The sequence below is a fragment of the Nerophis ophidion genome, linkage group LG25, assembly GCF_033978795.1.
Source record: "Nerophis ophidion isolate RoL-2023_Sa linkage group LG25, RoL_Noph_v1.0, whole genome shotgun sequence".
Classification (NCBI taxonomy): domain Eukaryota; kingdom Metazoa; phylum Chordata; class Actinopteri; order Syngnathiformes; family Syngnathidae; genus Nerophis; species Nerophis ophidion.
The window spans coordinates 25,220,481-25,242,914 of record NC_084635.1 but is presented as its reverse complement, the minus strand read 5'-3'; the positions used below and the strand labels follow the sequence as shown (position 1 = coordinate 25,242,914).

General features: G+C 41.9%; 1 protein-coding gene across 1 annotated transcript in view; it reads right to left on the bottom strand.

The window, feature by feature from the left end:
- Positions 1-545: 545 nt before the first annotated feature.
- The window catches only part of jph3a (junctophilin 3a), a 35,451-nt gene continuing 13,562 nt past the window's right edge, over positions 546-22,434 (bottom strand). The window contains exons 2-5 of the mRNA XM_061887310.1: positions 13,150-13,930; positions 10,192-10,316; positions 5,682-6,904; positions 546-2,706 (exon numbers count right to left, since the gene is read on the bottom strand). Of these exons, the coding sequence (XP_061743294.1) occupies positions 2,626-2,706; positions 5,682-6,904; positions 10,192-10,316; positions 13,150-13,930 (2,210 nt within the window). The 3' untranslated portion in view covers positions 546-2,625. The remainder of the gene's footprint in view (positions 2,707-5,681; positions 6,905-10,191; positions 10,317-13,149; positions 13,931-22,434) is intronic.

The following is a 22,434-nucleotide window of genomic DNA, read 5'->3' as shown; positions in this document are numbered from 1 at the left end:
TCCTACCGAAATGTCATTGCTAATAGTTAGCAAGCATTGAAGGACCCTGCTGAGAAGAAAAAGCGGATGATAGCCATGGAACAATCATGATTGAAGTGTGCCGTGTGAACTTAGTCAGCTTGGCATAGCACTGAGTCTCTGCACCATACTGAAGCAGAATGAGTCAATGACGCCAGCCAAGTAATGTCTAAACGGCGTATATATATGTATATATATATATATATATATATATATATATATATATATATATATATATATATATATACGGTATCACATGCAAGCTCAAACCCATCGTCATCAGCTTTTCCGTATTTTTACGGATATATATATATATATATATATATATATATATATATATATATATATATATATATATATATATATATATATATATATATATATATATATGCAAGCTCAAACCCATCGTCATCAGCTTTTCCGTATTTTTACGGATATATATATATATATATATATATATGTATATATATATATATATATATATATATATATATGTATATATATATATATATATATATATAGCTGATGACGATGGGTTTGAGCTTGCATGTGATACCGTAGAGGTCATCTCTCCAATGCTCCAATACTGCAGCTGTATGTTTTTTGTGTATGGTATTGTTTTTGATACAGTATTCGCTATCTTGCTATGTCAAACTACTTCCATAACGTAAATGACCGCCATAAACACAACACCAGGGGGAGCTCCACAAACCACGTTAAACCCAGATTCCGATCTAACAAAGGTCTTAACTCATTCTCATTCTATGCCACATCAATATGGAATATACTCCCAACAGGTGTAAAAGAAAGTGCATCTCTTCTATCCTCCTTCAAAAGCACACTAAAAGAACACCTCCAGGCAACTTCAACCCTAAACTAAAACCCTCCCTCCTTCATATCCCACCTCCCCGGGTTGTAATTAATCAAATGTATATACTTGTTCTTATGCTTTCTGAACTCACTATGTTCATTGCTCGCTGTAAATATCCTACCAAGTCAAACCTAAACTGCTTCAATGTCCTTTCCTCTGACAATGCAATTGTTGATGACTGAAGTACTGATTTCAACCAAACCTAACCCCCCACCCGGATTGTAAATAATGTAAATAATTAAATGTATGTATGCTAATAGTATATATTTGTACCATGAATTGATTAACGTGGACCCCGACTTAACATGTTGAAAAACTTATTTGAGTGTTACCATTTAGTGGTCAATTGTACTGTGCAATCTATCAATAAAAGTTTCAATCAATCACTCTAGAAGTTTGTTTTTTTCTGTATAAAGCATGCTTCATGTTTAAATTTTGGGGTTCTATTAGGGCCCAGAATATAATTTCGTTTAATTTCAATGATTTTGGGTTACAAACGCCATCACAGAACCAATTAAATCAGTAAGCCGAAGTACCACTGTAACATAATTTGTTAACTCGTGTTCATCTCTGGCAGTTTAACAGTACGAGCGTCTCCCTTCAGACGCAAAGAGCGCAGGTACAAATGTGTCGGCAAAGTTTCAAGAATAAAATTGAATTTAATCACGCGATTGTCTCGCTGTGGCAACTTTAACAGGAAAACGGCAAAAGACAGCTATTTGATTGACTCTATTAATGTTGTTATTTTACACTGAAATATTTAATGTGTTTCCCTTTGTATTCATACTACTCAAAACCAAAAAATAAGGTTTGAAACATATTTTTTTTAAAAATGCAAAAATAAATCCCACCGGTAGGAGTGAAGACGATCTCGTTGGCTGGCCCTGCCAACAGGGTGTCCCTCGTTCATTTTTCAGGGAGTTAGCAACCCGAGTTGAACACGTGAGATTTTCAGCCTATTGTCTCGCGTGCTTGACTCTCAGACAGAGGTGGGCGTGTTGTCATAGGTTTGAGTTCTGGTGTGTGTGGGGCTGGACCGTGCAGGGTTACACAAGTGATCACTCGAACTGGAATCCAAACGAATGCAGACAGAATGGTGATGTTAAAGGGACTGACAATGCATTTTATTTAATGCTCCACGCAGCGTCATGCAAAAGTTGCAAATAGGTTTGTATAAATAAAAAAACATAATGGCCGAGCCCTTTAAAGGAATCTACTCTTGCAGCATAGTTCTGGATGTATCGCATAGTGACAACAGACAGTAGGAAACTGGTGAATGAGGTGAAGAAGATATGAAATGGTGAAAAGACAAAAGGTTGGTTTGTATGTGCAATACAGGAAGGAGGCCAATTTTCGTGCTCTTGGTTAGCATGTTTTTCATGATAATTAGAAGCATGAGTTTTGTATTTCTGACAAAAAAACTGGCCAAAACTGCCTGTGCCAGTCAATGTAACAGTAAGCAATGGACACCCATGCACATGTGTCCAAACACGCCTCAGTAGTGTAAAGCCTTCACTTTCTGTTATTCAATCACCTTTTTCATGGTTCTAAGCAAAAAAACAAAAACATGTGAAAGGAGCATCGGTCACGCAGAAACTCGATGAGCCTCTTCACTGCTGTAACCTTCATTCAGGCTGTGGGCTCCAGTTGAAAAAAGCAGAACATCCATCTTGGTAAGTCAGAATATAATATACTGCAGTAATCAATAAGTCTTTGTTAATCATACCTGTATAAGCTTAAATAAAGAAATGAATGAAAAGAATTGCTACTCCAATATTGAGTAAGATGACCATAACCACCAGAATGGAGCTGGAGCCCTGAGAGAACGGGAAGAAGCAATTAGTCAATATTGCACACGTTCTATGAGGAATGCTTGCATTAAGTTCCGGATTGGGTGGTTGGAACCAAATAAGGGGATACTAAGGTTACCAGTGACGTGCGGTGAACTATACACCAGGTGAGGAATAAATACTTTGAGTTATTTTTCTTCTTTTTTTTACTTAAATTCATATGAGATTTTCTAAACATTGTTGATTTAGGTTGCACATTTGAATAACAAGAAAACAAAGGGAGTAATTTGCTTTCATAAAAACGTTATCATAATGATATTATGGTTTGACAAATTGGTCCAAAAAGTATTCAACAAAGTTGTTATGAAATACTTTTTGGTCCTATTTTCTTTTAACAAAATAAATCATGTATTGTGAGTGTATCTTACCTTTCTGTATTTGTGCCGGAAGCAGCAATAACACCCACAAACGCTGGCTTTATCTAATAAAAATGCCATGTTAGTTAAAAATACAGTTTTTTTTTTAAGAAAAAAGGCTGGCTTCCACTGGAGAGACATGTGTCTGCTAGCTTTAGCGCCCCCATTTTTCCCAGTGTGGCGAGTCAGATTACTGTTGAGGCATTGGACAATATATCGCCCCCTACTGTGAGGCAGAGGTACTTGCTGCCTCAGGGCTTGCCTTTTCCCTGTGGCATCAAGCCCATGCCCCCTCTCACGCACAAGCTCAATACACTTTGTGTGTAGCCGTGGAGGCACCACCTGTGTCTGCCTCACTTCTGGTCTTCTGCGTTATTTTGATCAGAAATGCTAACCAAAATCGCGATTTTCCGCGATTTTGACCATGAAAATTATCCAAATATACAGGAACCACACCAAAATCACATAGAAAGCATAGACCAACAGAGAAATATTAAACGTATTTTATTACTCTGTTTTTTTGAACATCTCATAGTTAAGCCATTTACCCCTCCTGGTGGCAAGGTGAGGCACTGCCTCACTTGCCTCCCCTGACGGCACGTCACTGAAAGGTACTATTGTATATCTACTTAATTTATACTGGTCTAATGACGTCAATATTCCATGACTCTTGGCTATATTATACACCCCGCTAGCACCAACCCCCCATGGATGCATGGCATTCTCGGTAATTGTTATGTTGCATTTACAATGTGTTACAGAGCCGATGTTCTCCAGAACTGTGTTTGTTATTCTTGTTTGGTGTGGGTTCACAGTGTGGCGCATAATAGTGAGAGTGTTAAAGTTGTTTATATCATAACCTTCAGTGTAACCGGTATGGCTATTGAGAAGTATGCCTTGCAATCTCGTACGAGAAGCAGCAAAATGCATGCGTCCGACCGGCACGCAGATAGCATTGTGTAAAGGCGGGCGCGATGACATGTTGTAGAGCAGTGGTCCCCTACTAATTTTTTATAATATTATTTTTTTAATTTAAAATGATTTTTTTTACTGCATGCCATTGGTAGGCGCAGGGGTGAGAAGAGGTTTTAAAATGATTAGCGCCTGCTTACTTTTACTGCATGCCTTGAATAAGCGCAGGAGTGAGAAGAGGTTTTAAAATAATTAGCGCCCAGGCGGCTATTCAAGGAAATACGGTAGTTTTTAATTTTCATTTAGCTTCAGCAATTTGGATTATTTTTTCTTGGAAAACGAATTTTCGCAATCTCTCGTAAACTTCTCTGTCTGCCGTGCGGCCAGAGCGCGTTCTTGTCTGGTGTGTTGCTGAACGTTCAAAACGGCAGAGAAAAAAGTTTGAGGTGAGGCAAACAGTTCTCGTGTCTCACGATAGGGGCGCTCATGATCAGAGACATACGGTGGCGTAAGCGAGTCAAGTGCCGCAGCGAGTAACATGTTTTGTGTGTTGGTTGAGCCATGAAAATGGCAGAGAAGTCTGAGGTGAGGCAAATAGTTCTTGTGCCTCACGATAGGGGCGCTCATGATCCCAGACACACAGTGGCCTCAGTGAGTAAGTGCCGCAGCGACTTATTTTTTCCGTCTCGTGAACCCCGACTTTCAACATGGATGACTACATTTCCGCACTCAAACAGTTTTCTAAAGTTGACTTTCAAGAGAGGCAGGAGATAATTACTAAAGGAAGACCAACGCCGGAGCTGAATGGTTTGTTTCAATCAGCAGGACGGAAAGTTACTCGCTCTTTCCAAACAGAGTGGTGTACGTGAAAAGACTGGCTTTGTGGATGATGCGCAAGAAACCGCCTTTTCTGCTTTTCTTGTCTTCATTTTTCAACCTGTGGAACTGTGTGGACTCAAATGGGATTTTGTGACCTAAAGAATTTCCAAAGAAGCCTCACCAAACATGAGGGGTTGGCCGCTCATATTCAAAGCTAGATTGCGCCAAAAACGTTTGGGATGACGAGGATAGACTTGGCTTTGGATGAACAGCGGCGACTCAACATCAGTGTCCACAATGCTAAGGTAAAAGAGAACCGAGAGATTTTAAAAAGATGTCATCAATGCGACCTGCTTCCTCGCCAAACAGCAGCTTGCATTTCGTGGAAATGATGTGAGTAGGAGCTCTGCTAATCTCGGCAACTATGTTGAATTCTTATAAGCCTTTTAAAACTGAAGGAAGTGAAGGAGGACTTTTACCAGAAAATGACGGCTATTTTTGTCCTGGACCGGCGCATGGACTTCATTTATAAGTAAAGGTGAGACGGCGATAACATTATTTTTATTTAGGTTTTTAATGAAATGCGCATTTTGTGGGCGACAGTATGTATGTGTAAAGAATGCAGAAATGAAACAACCCATAAACTGCTGCCAATCAAATGGCAAATAATCTGCGCAAAGTGCTTACTGTCTATTTGTAAATCTGATTCTGATTACGTCAGTGCCTCACCAGCTAGAAACCTCACCGCACGTCACTGTTAAAAAGTGTGGTTTGTTTTGCCTCCTGTGTGTATTATCCAATCTGTCATCTGTATCTTTCTACTGTCGCATAAAGAGATTTGAAAAGCAGACTTACTGAGTTTGATTTGAGGGTAAGAAGCTCTCCTTCCTGCTCCAGAACAATGGGCTGAGACTGAAGCGGCGGGGATAGCGTGAGGTCCCGATGCAGTGGCCATTCCTCAAGTTCCGCCCCCACACTCAGATTGTCCAGCATCTGGACGGAGTCCATAGATCCTTCTCTGACTGGTCTCAAACCGCGGGATCGCAGCCGGTTGTTTTTGGGCGCCGTTTTTTTCTGCGTGTCTGGACACTGAAGCCTCAAATCAACGGCGTATTCATTCATCCTCTCCTCATCTTGCTCTGCGAGGCGTGAGTGGGCGGGGCTCCACCTGAGGGAGCTTTCTGCAGTCCAACCCTCGTTGAGGCCATCTTGCCTTTGGTCAATGACAGCATGCTCACTCAGCTTGTGGTTGGAGGAATTGTGCTGCGTTAGATGGTTGGAGAAGGCATGCTCTCGGGGGTTGTAACTAGAGGCAACGTGGTCCTTGGGGTTGTGATTGGAAGATATGTAATCTTGGGAGTTGTGATTGTTGGAAGCATGCTCAGATGTCTTGTGATTGGACATGTTGTGTTCCAAGGCCTTGTGATTGGACAAAATGTGCACCTGTGGCCTGTAGTTGGAAGAGACATGTTCACAAGCCTTATGGTTGGTAGAAGAATGATCCCATGTTTTGTGATTGGATGACGTGTACTCCCTTGACTTGTGATTGGAAGAGGCATGTTTGGATGACTTTTGGTTGGACAAAGAGTGCTCCCACGCTCTGTGGGAGGAAGTGTGCTCCCTGACCTTGTGATTGGACATGGATTTCTCCCGTAGCTTGTGGTTGGACAAAGGAGCTGGATCGTGGCCATTCATATGTCCCTCCTGTTCTTCGAGTAGAGAGGGTGTGGTGGAGCGGCTGCTGCATCCTCGATCGGGGTACATGTCATCTGCCCAGTTGATTGCCTCGCCCTTCAATAGTTCCATCCCCCGCGTTTCAACAAGTACCTGGATTTCTGCTCCACCCTGATCGTCCACAGCACTTTGTCTCATAAAGCAAGCATTTCTAGAACGATGGACATGCTTGGGTGGGCTGCGGGGTGGACAGATGGAGACATTCAGCACGGGGCTAAGCTCGGGTGTAATTACAGGCGGTGTGGTGTCGGGAGTACACAGCTCCGGACTGTCTGTTCCTGTAGAGATGACCTCGTGGTCTTTTTCCTTGGCGTCTTGGTGCTGAGGCCTCTGACATTCGAGTCCTTAGAAAACAGTTGGACAATAAAACCAATGAAGGGATCTGGCAAAATTCCACAGTGAGCTCATTACATTGCTAGTGGGTGTTTGTGTGTCTGTGTGTCTGAGCATGGGGTTGTGTTAATAGCTTGCTGTGTAACAGAAGACAAACAACAAAACAAATACAATAAGCAGTCAGTTATGTCCAGTCTTCAAGAAGAGTGTGCATTACCGTGGATGTAGTATGCAGTAGTCTGGAACATCTTTGGGTCACAGTTAGAGCTGTTTCTAAATTTAATTTATATACTCTCCAAGTTTCAAGTATTACGTTTATATACACTCATCATAGGCATGGATTTTATATTCAATTAGTGCTTTAATTATTTATTTGGACCATTCTAATTTTCTTTAGAGTGGATCTAAAAGGAATTTATTTGAGGATTTTTAAAACAAGAATTGGCTACACAAGCTCCATTACACTGTGTACATATAGTCACCTAAATCTAGAGCGGAAAGTTTAAAATGTATTTTGATTTCACCAAACCAAACTCCATTCCCTTGTTGTTAGTGGTTATGATTGACCGGCTGATGGTTTCTCCAAGTAGTTGTTTACACTATTCATTGGATAGACCAATCAAGACTCAGATTGATGGCAAAGTCCAAAACACTCATAAGATAAAGTATTTTGGAGCCATTTCCAAATTGCTTATTCCAACATTATCAGATCTTATACAATAGTACTTAAGTTTGTTATTTGAATGTGTCATGACTTTGCCATAGTCTGGAAGAAGATCCAAATGGTCACCCACAGATGAAACCAAATTGGTTAAAATATTCAAGAACAACGCAGGAGCCATCAATGTCCAAGTCTGCCAAAAACTGTGAACTTAAAATGTCAGTGACGCTGTCCACCGTGAAGAGAGTTTTACATCACCATGGGCTAAAAGGGTTACAACCAAGTAAAAAGCCCCAACTTTCGAAATAGACACCTTCAAACTCAACTTGAATGTGCCAAATGTCTTCTGGATAAAGGTTGTTTTGGTCAGACAAGACAAAGCTTAAGCTGCTTGGCTACAATGGGAAGAAGGATGTTTTGAGACATCAAGGTGAGGCTTTCCAACCTAAGGTTATGGATATGGTTATGGAATTAGTTTATTTTGAATATACATACAGTTACTGTATGGCACATCACATAATTCCAGTTTTTTTTTCATTATGTCCAAAAAGGAACAGAAAGAAGCACAGCTTATTTCATCCTACCCATTTCTATAAATGAATAGATGAATCGTCAATAATGATATAGGTATATATATATATGTATATATATATATATATATATATATATATATATATATATATATATATATATATATATATACATATATATATATATATATATATATATATATATATATATATATATATATATATATATATATATATATATAGGAAATACTTGACTTGGTGAATCTATGAATCTCGCGGTAAATATACTCCTCACCTCTTAACCACGCCCCCCCACCCCCCGCCCCCAACCACGACTCCCGCCCCACCCCCGACCACGCCCCCCACCTCCCGAAATCGGAGGTCTCAAGGTTGGCAAGTATGCTTGCAAGAGACCATACCAATTAAAATGAAGTTCCGATTCTGCAAAGAAGAAAAGTCAAATATTCAGCCAGGATTCTTATCAAGCATTTTTACCAAGATTGTTGTAGCCATAAAAAAGCTTCTGTTTGAGATGAAATCTCAGGAATTTTTAAAGAAATGGACCCTCAATTTATAAACGTTATCGGTTCTCGAACAGGGTTTGTAAATAGAAAAGTTAGTATGGTCCGACGTGGCGCGGTCGGGAGAGTGGCTGTGCCAGCAACCTGAGGGTTCCTGGTTTAATCCCCACCTTCTCCCATTCTTGTCACGTCCGTTGTGTCCTTGAGCAAGACATTTCACCCTTGCTCCTGAAGGGTCCTGGTTAGCCCCTTGCATGGCAGCTCCTGCCATCAGTGTGTGAATGTGTGTGTGAATGGGTGAATGTGGAAATAGTGTCAAAAGCGCTTTGAGTTCCTTAAAAAAAAGTTAGAAAACCGCTTTAAAAGTATGACCGTTTTACCATAGAAAAGTTTGTATATTGAAGCAATTTTCCCATTATAAACAATGTAAATATGAATTATGTGTTCCAGCCTCGACATTTAGAATTTCAGTAAAATTGTGTACACTTGGAACACAAAATAAAATAAAATACAATACGATACTGAATATTAACTTTCTATTCAAAAAACAAAAACAAAACACACAAGTGGAGGAGTTCAAGTACCTCGGAGTCTTGTTCACGAGTGAGGGAAGAGTGGATCGTGAGATCGACAGGCGGATCGTTGCGGCGTCTTCAGTAAAGCGGACGCTGCATCGATCCGTTGTGGTGAAAAAGGAGCTGAGCCGGAAGGCAGAGCTCTCAATTTACCGGTCGATCTACGTTCCCACCCTCACCTATGGTCATGAGCTTTGGGTAATGACCGAAAGGACAAGATCACGGGTCCAAGCGGCCAAAATGAGTTTCCTCCGCCGGGGGGCGAGGCTCTCCCTTAGAGATAGGGTGAGAAGCTCTGCCATCCAGGAGGAGCTCAAAGTAAAGCCGCTGCTCCTCCACATAGAGAGGAGCCAGATGAGGTGTTCGGGCATCTGGTCAGGATGCCACCCGAACGCCTCCCAAGGGAGGTGTTTCGGACACGTCCAATCGGTAGGAGGCCACGGGGAAGACCCAGGACACGTTGGGAAGACTATCTCTACCGGCTGGCCCGAGAATGCCTCGGTATCCCCCAGGAGGAGATGGACAAAGTGGCTGGGGAGAGGTAAGTCTGGGCCCCCCTGCTCAGGCTGCTGCCCCCGCGACCCGACCTCGGATAAGCGGAAGAAGTTGGATGGATGAATGGAAATGTATATCCGCAAACCCTGTTCAAGAACCAATTAGGTTCCTTAATCAAGGTTCCACTGTACAGTATATAAATGAGGCTGTATTTATAACTTTAACCCAGTGTATATTAGAAAAAGTAAAATGTGTGCACCCAACTCTTGTTTATAGATCACACTTTGAACATTTATGTTATAGAATAATTCCACCCTGGAAAAAAAAAACATTTCAAATTAATCATCCAAAAGGAATGCTCATGGCGAGTTAATGCAAACATCTGGCTAAAATTGGATTATCTACTTATATTAAAGAAAGTAACACAATATAATAATACAAAAATTCTCTACATTTCCCACAAGTGTAATTGTGTCCAGGTTGTACTCCGCCCCTCGTCCAAAGTCAGTCACTCACCATTGCCATAGATGAAGAAGGAGGGTGAGAGCTCTTTGGCGACTATCCTGGCCAGTCGGCATTCTTCTACGGCCTTCTGTGCGACTCCCTCAGCCGCTTCCGCCTTTCCCCGAGCGTGGCTCATTCTGATCACAACAGTTAGAAACAAGAACATGTAAAGGCATTCTGCACTCTCTTTGCGTTATGTCGCTGACTATCTTTTTTATATTTGTCTTTGGGAAGTAGACTGACAAGAAACATCTCAAAATCAACAAAGAACAATACAACAAATAAGAACAAATGGTGTTCAAAGAACTCAGATTGCCAGAGCCCAAAAAAAGTCTGCAGGCTTTAGAGCACACCTGGGTAAATTAAGGCCCGGGGGCCCACATGCGGCACTTTAAGCTTTTCAATCCAGTCCGCCGGACATTCCCAAATAATTTTTTTAGATCTTTAAGATGGAAAGTGTAGCTGCCATTATGATGTTTTCTAATGACTGTAAGTCTTGAACTATACAAAGTATTTCAATGGCTGGAATCTGCACTTTTGGATGATATACTGGTTACTATTGTCATGTCCTGGTGATCATGTTTAGTTTGCTATGTTCTGTTTAGTTTTTGGATTTGGTCAGTTCCTGTTTTTTCACTCCATGCTTTGTTTCCATGACAACTCATTAGTTTTCAGCACCTGATTCATTTGGACTCATGCACTTGTTGTTAATCACCACATCACTATTTAAGCCTGCAGTTGCCAGGCAGTCAGCCTGGAGACATCAGCCACTATATACCCTTGTTATTAATGCTGATGATCTATGCTGCTCTTTGTCATGCTCTTTTCTTGTTCCAAGTAAGTTGTCTTTATTCATGCAATTGTTTGCAAGTTTTGTTTTATGTCCATAGTTCTGCCTTTGTGCGAGTTTTTGTTTATACCCTTTGTTTTTGTAGTACTTTTGAGTATTAAAATCAAAAGATGTCATTACCTTCACGCCATGTCTGATCCAGTCGCTTCGCACCTCGGGAAAACAATCCACACCATTGTCCTAGTCTTGAAAACTATGGTAATCTAAATAGTTATTACCACCCGAACGCCTCCCTAGGGAGGTGTTTTGGGCACGTCCGACCGGCAGAAGGCCACGGGGAAGACCCAGGACACGTTGGGAAGACTATGTCTCCCGGCTGGCCTGGGAACGCCTCGGGATCCCCCGGGAGGAGCTGGACCAAGTGGCTGCTTGAGCTGCTGCTCCCGCGACCCCACCTCGAATAAGCGGAAGTAAATGGATGGATGGATGGATGGTAATCTATTTAGTTACTATGGTCATCTAATTAGTTACGATGGTAATCTACGTCACAGCAGCTCAGACGAGGCACCAAGCAGTGAGGGTTGGAAGCGTTTCCACAGACGCGGAAGGAGATTTTCACAACAAAGTTGTAAAGCTTAGTGATGTATCAGATATATCAGATTGTAGGTGGGTTTATTTTGTACCCTTTGTGTTTATATTTCACAGTTTGTTGCATTTTTGTTGCCTTCCACTTGATTGTAAAATATGTCGATTGAAAGGGGGTGTGACGTTTAAATGTTGTCAATATTCAGTGTTTTATCCTTCATAGAAAAATGTAAAATTCCATTACGTTTCCTAAGGCGGTCTATCATAACGTTTTTAGCATTCAATCAGACATTATTGTGAGGTTTTATATTAATGTCCCTAAAAATAGATGTACCGGCCCCCAGACACATTTTTTTCTCTAAATGTGGCCCCTGAGTCAAAATAATTGCCCAGGCTCGCTTTAGAGCGTTTTCCTTTCAGGCTCCAGTACTCTGCAATGCCAGTTGAAGATGCCACCTCAGTAGAAGCATTTAAGTCCCATCTTAAAACTCATTTGTGTACTCCTGCGGTTAAATAGACCCCTTTCTGGACCAGTTGATCTGCCGCTCCTCTTCTCTTTTCTGTTTTGCCCCCCACTCTCAGGGGTATAGAGGTTATCAGTTGACCATGGATCAGCCTCCATGGAGTTACCGCCAACAATGAAATGATCCATTTTAATAGCTATGGCAGAAGCATATAGCATATAGCAGTTAGCATTCCATGACCCACAATGCACTTCCGCCATGACCCTCCCCTGCCGAAGTCTTATTGGTTGACGTGTGTGTGACGATTGCTGACGTGTGTGTGATGATTGCTGACATTTCCTTCGTCTCTTCCGCGAATGAGATAAATAATATTATTTGATATTTTACGGTAACGTGTTAATAGTTTCACACATAAGTCGCTCCGGAGTATGTGTCGCACCGCCAGCCAAACTATGAAAAATACTGCGACTTATAATCCAAAAAATATGGTATTTACAGAGCTTCACTTTTTCCACATTTTGTTATATATATCAAAATGGGAAAAAAAAAATCCTCAAAATTCTACAGACAATACTCCATAAGAACAATGTAAATGCAGTTTATTGTTTTGCAAATGTATCAAAAATATAAAAAAAATGTGTAAGTAATTCAAAGCCTTTGTTCAGAACTTTTGTTGATGAACCTTTAGCAGAAATTACAGCCTCAAGTCGTTTTGAATACGATGCCACACATTTGGCACACCTAGCTTTGGAGAGGTTTGCCCATTCCTTTTTACCCATTCCTCTTCGCAGCACCTCACCAGCTCCATTTAGGTTGGATGGGAAGCATTGTTTTTCATACAAAATGTCTCTGTACTTTTCTGCATTTGTCTTTCCCTCTATCCTGACTGGTCTGCCGGTTCCTTTCGCTGGAAAAACATCCCACCCCATCACCATGCTTCACTGGATATTTTGGCTTAATGATGAGCGGTGCCTGGTTTTCTCCAAAACGTGACACCTGGCATTCACGCCAAAGATAGAAAAGCTTAACAGGCCGCATGCGGCACCCCGGCCTTAGTTTACCCAGGTCTGCGCTAACAGGACTCCATGCATGCCCAACCCCGCACCCATGTTTAAATAATAAAATGAATACCTTGACATGGCAATCTCAGCTTTCTGCTTGGCAATCTCTGCAGCCTTTTCAGCAGCCTCCACAGCTCTGTCTACCTTCTCCCGAATTTTACTGGCCCTCAGTGGGATCAGGTTCTTGCGCTTGCCGCTCACCAACATGTTCTGCTTGTACTTCCCCTCCTCCTTGGTGCCGTCTGGGAAGGTGGTGCATCCGTACCCGTGCCTCTTGTTCGCCGCCCATTCGCCTGTGTACTGAAGGCCATCCGAACGGCGACTCACCCCCCAGCCGGCCCTGTGGTCGCTACGCCACTCGCCCGCGTACATTTCTGTCACCGTCGCATCCACGGGGGCACTCTGTTCGTTCTCACTAGCATTGGAGTGGATATCGGAGGCGGCGGAGCTGACTGTACTCATGCCAGCCTCGCTGCAGAAGGAACTTTGCTTGCTGAGCTGACTTGCCAGGGAGCTTTTGGATTCAGAGCGTCGCAGTTTCAGTCCGCTTAGGATAGACTGCCGGAAGCGGCCTTTCCTCTTTCTCTGGCGTTCAGCTTCACTTGGAGCGGTCAGGGCAAAGCCACCTCGGCCCACCGGGCTACCAGCCAACCCAGCCACCACGCCGTCCGTGGGCGTGGAGGCGGTGCCATCCTCGAACACAGCAGGGGGGCCGTGGTTGTGCTCGGAACGGAGAGAGTTTATGGATGTTCGCAGAGGGAAGAGGATGACGGCTGCCATGCCGTATGGTACGCTCTGCCGCACACCGTACCCATGACGCATTCCACCCAGCCACTGGCCCTGGTAGGTTCCTGACATACACAGAGACACAAAGAGAGTCAGAAGGGTGACAAGTATGACTTGTTTTCATTACACCATCATTTTCTATGTTTGCTGAGTGCAAAGCTGTGGAGTGTATACTGACAATTCATAGGCATAACAAGTATAAATACAACATTCTTTGCATTGTTTAAAAATGTTTTTCCAAAGAGGGTCACATACTGAAAAATAAAAGAATGAGGGGGGCAACTTTGGTATGTTTTGTACATTAAACATGCTTAAACCAATTCAGTGTATTTGAAAAATGTTGTGTGTTACACTTTGGGTTTGTTAACCTTTTTGACCTTGGTGCCGAACATTTCCACTACGGATCCCATCCATTTTCTACCGCTTGTCCAGTTCTGGGTCGCGGGGGGTCGCTGGAACCTATCTCAGCTGCATTCAGGCGGTACACCCTGGACAAGTCACCACCTTATCACAGGGCCAACACAGATAGACAGACAACCTTCACACTCACATTCACACACTAGGGCCAATTTAGTTTTGCCAATTAACCTATCCCCAGGTGCATGTCTTTGGAGGTGGTAGGAAGCCGGAGTACCCGGAGGGAACCCACACAGTCACGGGGAGAACATGCAAACTGCACACAGAAAGAACCCAGGACTGCTCAGGACCTTAGTATTGTCAGGCACATGCACTAACCCCTGGGGCCCATTCAAATAATTATACTGAATTAGTAATCTTACTCTTGCTTGGTGGCAGATCAAATTACATCCGACTTGTTTTAATCCCACAGCATTCATCCAAATTGCAGGACAACCAATGAAGAAGAGCTGTCAAACAACGCGGCAGTGAGGAAAAGCTATGCCAAAGATAGTTTTGTTCGGGTATTAGTTGGTCAACAAAAAACTAACTGCAAGTATGCAAAACGTGCGGTTCGAAGATTACAGAAAGAGACACAACAACTTCTAACTTCGTTTGACATTTGAAGTTGCACAAAGAAGGGTAAGTTTTGAATGTAAGATAATGTTTATTGGCTAAGTAATATAACTTTTATTTGCTGTGTAGTTAAATCAGTGAGGCTGTAAACACACTGCTAACGTTATAACCATAGACATCTTATAAGGGTACGCAGCATCGACCGCTACTGCCTACTGGCCCTGACGTGACGCGGGGCGGCCATGTTGGAGTGGTGATCCGCTCTACTCAGTGCAATTCATTTGGCAGGAGCAATGAACTGTCAGCGCATTTAATTCATCTTACCTCACTGAATACCACTGGTTTCCACGCACTTTTTTGTCAAACGTGTAGCTATGATAAAGGACACAAGTTTTATTAGTCATAGTTTGCTTAACAGTAATAGAATATTCTTATATCAATCAATCAATCAATCAATGTTTACTTCTATAGCCCTAAATCACTAGTGTCTCAAAGGGCTGCACAAACCACAACACAAACCACTACGACATCCTCGGTAGGCCCACATAAGGGCAAGGAAAACTCACACCCAGTGGCACGTCGGTGACAATGATGACCCAGTGGGATGTCGGTGACAATGATGACTATGAGAACTTTGGAGAGGACGAAAGCAATGAATGTCGAGCGGGTCTAACATGATACTGTGAAAGTTCAATCCATAATGGAACCAACACAGTCGCGAGAGTCCAGTCCAAAGCGGATCCAACACAGCAGCGAGAGTCCCGTTCACAGCGGAGCCAGCAGGAAAACATCCCAAGATGAGGCGGATCAGCAGCGCAGAGATGTCCCCAGCCGATACACAGGCAAGCAGTACATGGCCACCGGATCTCCACAAGGGACAGTGGGACATAGGAGAAAAAGAAAAGAAACGGCAGATCAACTGGTCTAAAAAGGGAATCTATTTAAAGGCTAGAGTATACAAATGAGTTTTAAGGTGAGACTTAAATGCTTCTACTGAGGTGGCATCTCGAACTGTTACCGGGAGGGCATTCCAGAGTACTGGAGCCCGAACGGAAAACGCTCTATAGCCTGCAGACTTTTTTTGGGCTTTGGGAATCACTAATAAGCCGGAGTCCTTTGAACGCAGATTTCTTGCCGGGACATATGGTACAATACAATCGGCAAGATATGCTATAAATGACCAGAGGTCCAAGATCAAAACTGGGAATTTAATCCCAGGGAAAGAACGGTCAGCTATTTTTAAATTGAAGAAAAAATATGATTAGGTTTTATATACCTGCCTGTATCCTACATAAACAATGTATGAATACATTAGATATCTATATGTTTTAAAGACCTATATACTGTATGTCTGTTTCTGCAGCAGCAGAGAGTTTATTCTGTCTTGACACTTTGTATTGATATTTTGCATTACATTCTTCCCTTAAATGATCATGTTTACAGTGATTGTTTTATGTGTATTTTTTATGTATGTTGCTTTGGATAAAAGCGTCTGCCAAATACTTAAACATCAACATACAAACCCAGTTTACATAAGAGTTGGAAAATTGTGTTAGATGTAAATATAAACGGAATACAATGATTTGCAAATTATTTTCAACCCATATTCAGTTGAATATGCTACAAAAATAACATTTGATGTTCAAACTGATAAACTTTTTTTTTTGCAAATAACCATTAACTTTAGAATTTGATGCCAGCAACACGTGACAAAGAAGTTTGGAAAAGTGGCAATAAATACTGATAAAGTTGAGGAATGCTCATCAAACACTTATGAGTCACACATTAAAAGCGTTACTAAAACGGCCTTCTTTCATCTCCGTAATATCGCTAAAATTCGCTCCATTTTGTCCACTAAAGACGCCGAGATCATTATCCATGCGTTTGTTACGTCTCGTCTCGATTACTGTAACGTATTATTTTCGGGTCTCCCCATGTCTAGCATTAAAAGATTACAGTTGGTACAAAATGCGGCTGCTAGACTTTTGACAAGAACAAGAAAGTTTGATCACATTACGCCTGTACTGGCTCACCTGCACTGGCTTCCTGTGCACTTAAGATGTGACTTTAAGGTTTTACTACTTACGTATAAAATACTACACGGTCTAGCTCCAGCCTATCTTGCCGATTGTATTGTACCGTATGTCCCGGCAAGAAATCTGCGTTCAAAAGACTCCGGCTTATTAGTGATTCCTAGAGCTCAAAAAAAGTCTGCGGGCTATAGAGCGTTTTCCGTTCGGGCTCCAGTACTCTGGAATGCCCTCCCGGTAACAGTTCGAGATGCTACCTCAGTAGAAGCATTTAAGTCTCACCTTAAAACTCATCTGTATACTCTAGCCTTTAAATAGACCTCCTTTTTAGACCAGTTGATCTGCCGCTTCTTTTCTTTCTCCTATGCCCCCCCCCCCTCCCTTGTGGAGGGGGTCCGGTCCGATGACCATGGATGAAGTACTGGCTGTCCAGAGTCGAGACCCAGGATGGACCGCTCGTCGGGACCCAGGATGGACCGCTCGCCTGTATCGGTTGGGGACATCTCTACGCTGCTGATCCGCTTGAGATGGTTTCCTGTGGACGGGACTCTCGCTGCTGTCTTGGAGCCACTATGGATTGAACTTTCACAGTATCATGTTAGACCCGCTCGACATCCATTGCTTTCGGTCCCCTAGAGGGGGAGGGTTGCCCACATCTGAGGTCCTCTCCAAGGTTTCTCATAGTCAGCATTGTCACTGGCGTCCCACTGGATGTGAATTCTCCCTGCCCACTGGGTGTGAGTTTTCCTTGCCCTTTTGTGGGTTCTTCCGAGGATGTTGTAGTCGTAATGATTTGTGCAGTCCTTTGAGACATATGTGATTTGGGGCTATATAAATAAACATTGATTGATAAGGAACATCCCACAGGTGTGCAGGCTAATTGGGAACAGGTGGGTGCCATGATTTGGTATAAAAGCAGCTTCCATGAAATGCTAAGTAATTCACAAACAAGGATGGGGTGAGGGTCACCACATTGTATGCAAATTGTCAAACAGTTTTAGAACAACATTTCTCAACGAGCTAGTGCAAAAAATTTAGGGATTTTACCATCTACAGTCCGTAAAATCATCAAAAAGTTCAGAGAATCTGGAGAAATCACTACACGTAAGCGATGATATTACAGACTTTTGATCCCTCAGGCGGTACTGCATCAAACACCGACATCAGTGAGTAAAGGATATCACCACATGGGCTCAGGAACACTTCAGAAAACCACTGCCAGTAACTACAGTTGGTCGCTACATCTGTAAGTGGAAGTTAAAACTCTACTATGCAAAGCCAAACCCATTTATCAACAGTATCCTGAAAAGCCGCCGGCTTTGCTGGGCCCGAGCTCACCTAAGATGGACTGATGCTAAGTGGAAAGGTGTTCTGTGGTCTGACGAGTCCACATTTCAAATTATATTTGGAAACAGAGGACGTGGTGTCCTCCAGAACAAAGAGGAAAATAACCATTCTGATTGTTATAGGCGCAAAGTTCATAAGCCAGCATCTGTGATGGTATGGGGGTGTATTAGTGCCCAAGGCATGGGTAACTTACACATCTGTGAAGGCATCATTAATGCTGAAAGGTCCATACAGGTTTTGGAGCAACATACAGTGGGGCAAAAAAAGTGTTTAGTCAGCCACCGATTGTGCAAGTTCTCCCACTTAAAATGATGACAGAGGTCTGTAATTTTCATCATAGGTACACTTCAACTGTGAGAGACATAATGTGAAAAAAAAATCCAGGAATTCATATTGCAGGAATTTTAAAGAATGTATTTGTAAATCATGGTGGAAAATAAGTATTTGGTCAACCATTCAAAGCTTTCACTGATGGAAGGAGGTTTTGGCTCAAAATCTCACGATACATGGCCCCATTCATTATTTCCTTAACACGGATCAGTCGTCCGATCCCCTTAGCAGAAAAACAGCACCAAAGCATGATGTTTCCACCCCCATGCTTCACAGTAGGTATGGTGTTTTAGGGATGCAACTCAGTATTCTTTTTCCTCCCAACACGACGAGTCGAGTTTATACCAAAATGGATATATGGATGATACAGCAGAGGATTGGGAGAATGTCATGTGGTCAGATGAAACCAAAATAGAACTTTTTGGTATAAACTCAACTTGTCGTGTTTGGAGGAAGAAGAATACTGAGTTGCATCCCAAGAACACCATACCTACTGTGAAGCATGGGGGTGGAAACACCATGCTTTGGGGCTTTTTTCTGCTAAGGGGACAGGATGATTGATTCATGTTAAGGAAAGAATGAATGGGGCCATGTATACAACCAAGTAATCCCCCGATTCCTATGTTCAACAGTCTGCACATTTGAGCAGGAAAACGCTGAACACCTTTTTTGTTTTCTACCTGTCAACTGTCAGTTCAGGCTGCTCGCCCACTCCTCATCACCACTTCAAGATGGTGGCCAAATTTCTCGCGTCACAGCAGCCAATGCTGTGTCTACCTATAGGATGTCTAAGTTATAACGCCATTGCAAACACGGCAATCTGTTGCGTCCACTGCAATTCGCTACCTTATTTATACTTTTTGTCAAGTGATTTTTTTTTAAGCAGGGTTGCATGGGGTACCTACACAGAATGTTAGGTTAGTCAATGTATCACACAGAGTAACGTCACGTTAGACGGCGGTCAGCAACACCGCATATTTTAGCCACATACAAAAAGACAAACATAGTCAAATAAAAGTCAGTTAAAATGTATACTATATTAAGTATGTGTAATGCATAGGGTCCTGACATCTAAAAAGTACAACTCTGTTCATTGTTATGTTCATGTATTTGTTATGTTTTCCATGTGTACGCACACATCAACACTTACATTATGAGATGAGATCAATGAGATAAGGTAAGAACAGGATAGAAACTGCTGTGGAACTATTTACAATGCAATATGTTATGCAAATATAATAACACTTTTTTGCAAATAAGTACAGTTGCACTTGTTTTTTCAAAAGTGTTTATTCTGTAAAGGAATAAGTTAAATGTTTAAAATGACTGGTCTATGGTGCTATTATGAAGTGCAATGTCAGCACAATTTTTTTCCTATAATTTCAAATGCACTTGTTTTAATAAATAAAAACAGCATTTTAAAAGCATACACAATCTGTGTAAATATATTAGTCTGTGGTTAAAAGGACTTGAAGGGACTCGAAACTCAAAATGCAGGACTTGGGACTTGACTTGAGACTTTCCAGTCTTGACTTTGGACTTGACTTGGGATTTGCCTGTCTTGACTCAGGACTTGACTCGGGACTTGAGGGCAAAGACTTGAGACTTACTTATGACCTGCAAAACAATGACCATACGTCCTCTTTTCCCCGGACATGTCCTCTTTTGCGGGACTGTCCAGGGTGTCCGCGCGGGATTTCTTAAATGCCTCAAATGTCTGGCGTTTTATGTCAAGGTTGCGTGTATTTTCAATGTACGTCCAGAGTTAAGAGGGGTTGAAAACAAAACAAATTGTGAAGGTGTGCGCACGCAGCAACATTCGTGAGGGAGTGGCAGAGACAGAGAAAGCGAGAGAGCGAGGTAGTGAAAGGTAGATTTTCAATCAAGGCATAGTTGTTTAACAGCCATACAGGTCACACTGAGGGTGGCCGTATAAACAACTTTAACATTGTTACAAATATGCACCACACTGTGAACCCACACCAAACAAGAATGACAAACCCATTTTGACAGAACATCCGCACTGTAACACAACATAAAAACAACAGAACAAATACCCAGAACCCCTTGCAACACTGACTCTTCCGGGACGCTACAATATACACCCCCGCTACACCCTACCTCCCACCTCAACCCCGATTACGTCACGTCAAATGTTCCACTTTGAAAAATATTTTTGGTGGAAGATTTTGCATAATTTGTGTGTTTGCCATTCAAAAACAAGTTTTGTTTGACAAAAAAGGGCAGAAAACAAACAATAAAACAACATTAAAAAAAAATAAAAAAATTTAAATGAGGAATAGAAGTGAAGTTGATGTAGACTCCAGAGATTTAAGCGTTAAATATAAAATGTATGTATGCCCTGGCACACCATTATCCTAATTTTATGACCCAAGCAAAAACCGTGTTACACTTTTATACTGAAATAAAAACACCTACAACTTATCAAATAGAAACAGAGAGGAAACTACCAGCAACGGTCAAGTTGAGATCCATGAAGGAAAGAGCTGAATACATTTACATATGCATACAAATGTGTATTCTTTTCTTATTATTTCTTTTGATCAATTAAGTAACGTTTACGACAACCTTTTTCCAAAACACAATATATAATGTGAGATATAACAGGACAATGCATACGTTTATCATTTGTTTTCAAAACCCTTTAAAAAAATAGTGGGACCCCATAAATTTACTGCAGGACCCCATTTTAATGACTTGATTTTGAAAATTCGTAGCACCAACACTGCAATCAACAGAGGATAAAAAATGCTTTATTTAAATAAATATATTATTTATAAAGCAAGTTCAAGTATCATTGGCAAATTTTCACCTAGTTCCGGCCTTGGCGTGCATATATGTGTCCTCTTTTTGGGATTTCACAATATGGTCAGCCTAAATTAGATCATTATAATAAAATTAAACCATTTTGCACTTATGCATCCAACATATTATATTATCAATAAGATATATTATTAATATTTACATTTACCTGCTCAGTGGCCTTTCAACCTTTTTTGTACCAAGGCACATTTGTTTCATTGAAAAAATCCAGAGGCACATCACTTGCAGAAAAAATAAAAAAATTAAACTCAGTAGCCGATATTAACAATAAAAAGTCGTTCTCGCAATTGTTGGATATAAATTAAAACCATAAGCAAGCATGCATCGCTATAGCTCTGGTCTCAAAGTAGGTGTTCTGTCACTACCTGTCACATCACGCCATGACTTATTTTTAGGTTTCTTGGTGTTTTACCGTGTGTAATGTTGTCATGTCCGGATGTGCTTTGTGGACACCGTCTGCTGCTCCCCACGCGGTAAGTCTTTGCTGTCGTCCAGCATTCTGTTTTTGTTTACTTTGCAGCCAGTTCAGTTGTAGTTTCGTTTTACTCAGCAATCCCGAAGCTTCAATGCCTTTTCTTAGCGGCACTCGCCTTTTGTTTATTTTAGGTTTAAGCATTAGATACCTAATACACTGCCTCCCGCATATTGTGATCACGACAAACCATGTTCCCAACATCGACACAGCAATTAGCTAACTGCTGCCACCTACTGATATGGAGGAGTATTACATGGTTACTCTGCCACGCTCTAGACGTGGCACAACGGCACATTATTTGCGGATTATAATTATTGAGTTCAATCCCGGGCTTGGGATCTTTCAGTATGGAGTTTGCATGTTCTCCCCGTGACTGCGTGGGTTCCCTCCGGGTACTCCGGCTTCCTCCCACCTCCAAAGACATGCACCTGGTGATAGGTTGATTGGCAACACTAAATTGGGATAGGTTGACTGGCAACCTATCCCAATTTAGTGTTGGGGTTGGTTTTTTGTAAAAAGCTGTGGCTGACACATCTATGTTGAGCATCATTTCCCACATGGCCGGTCGTAC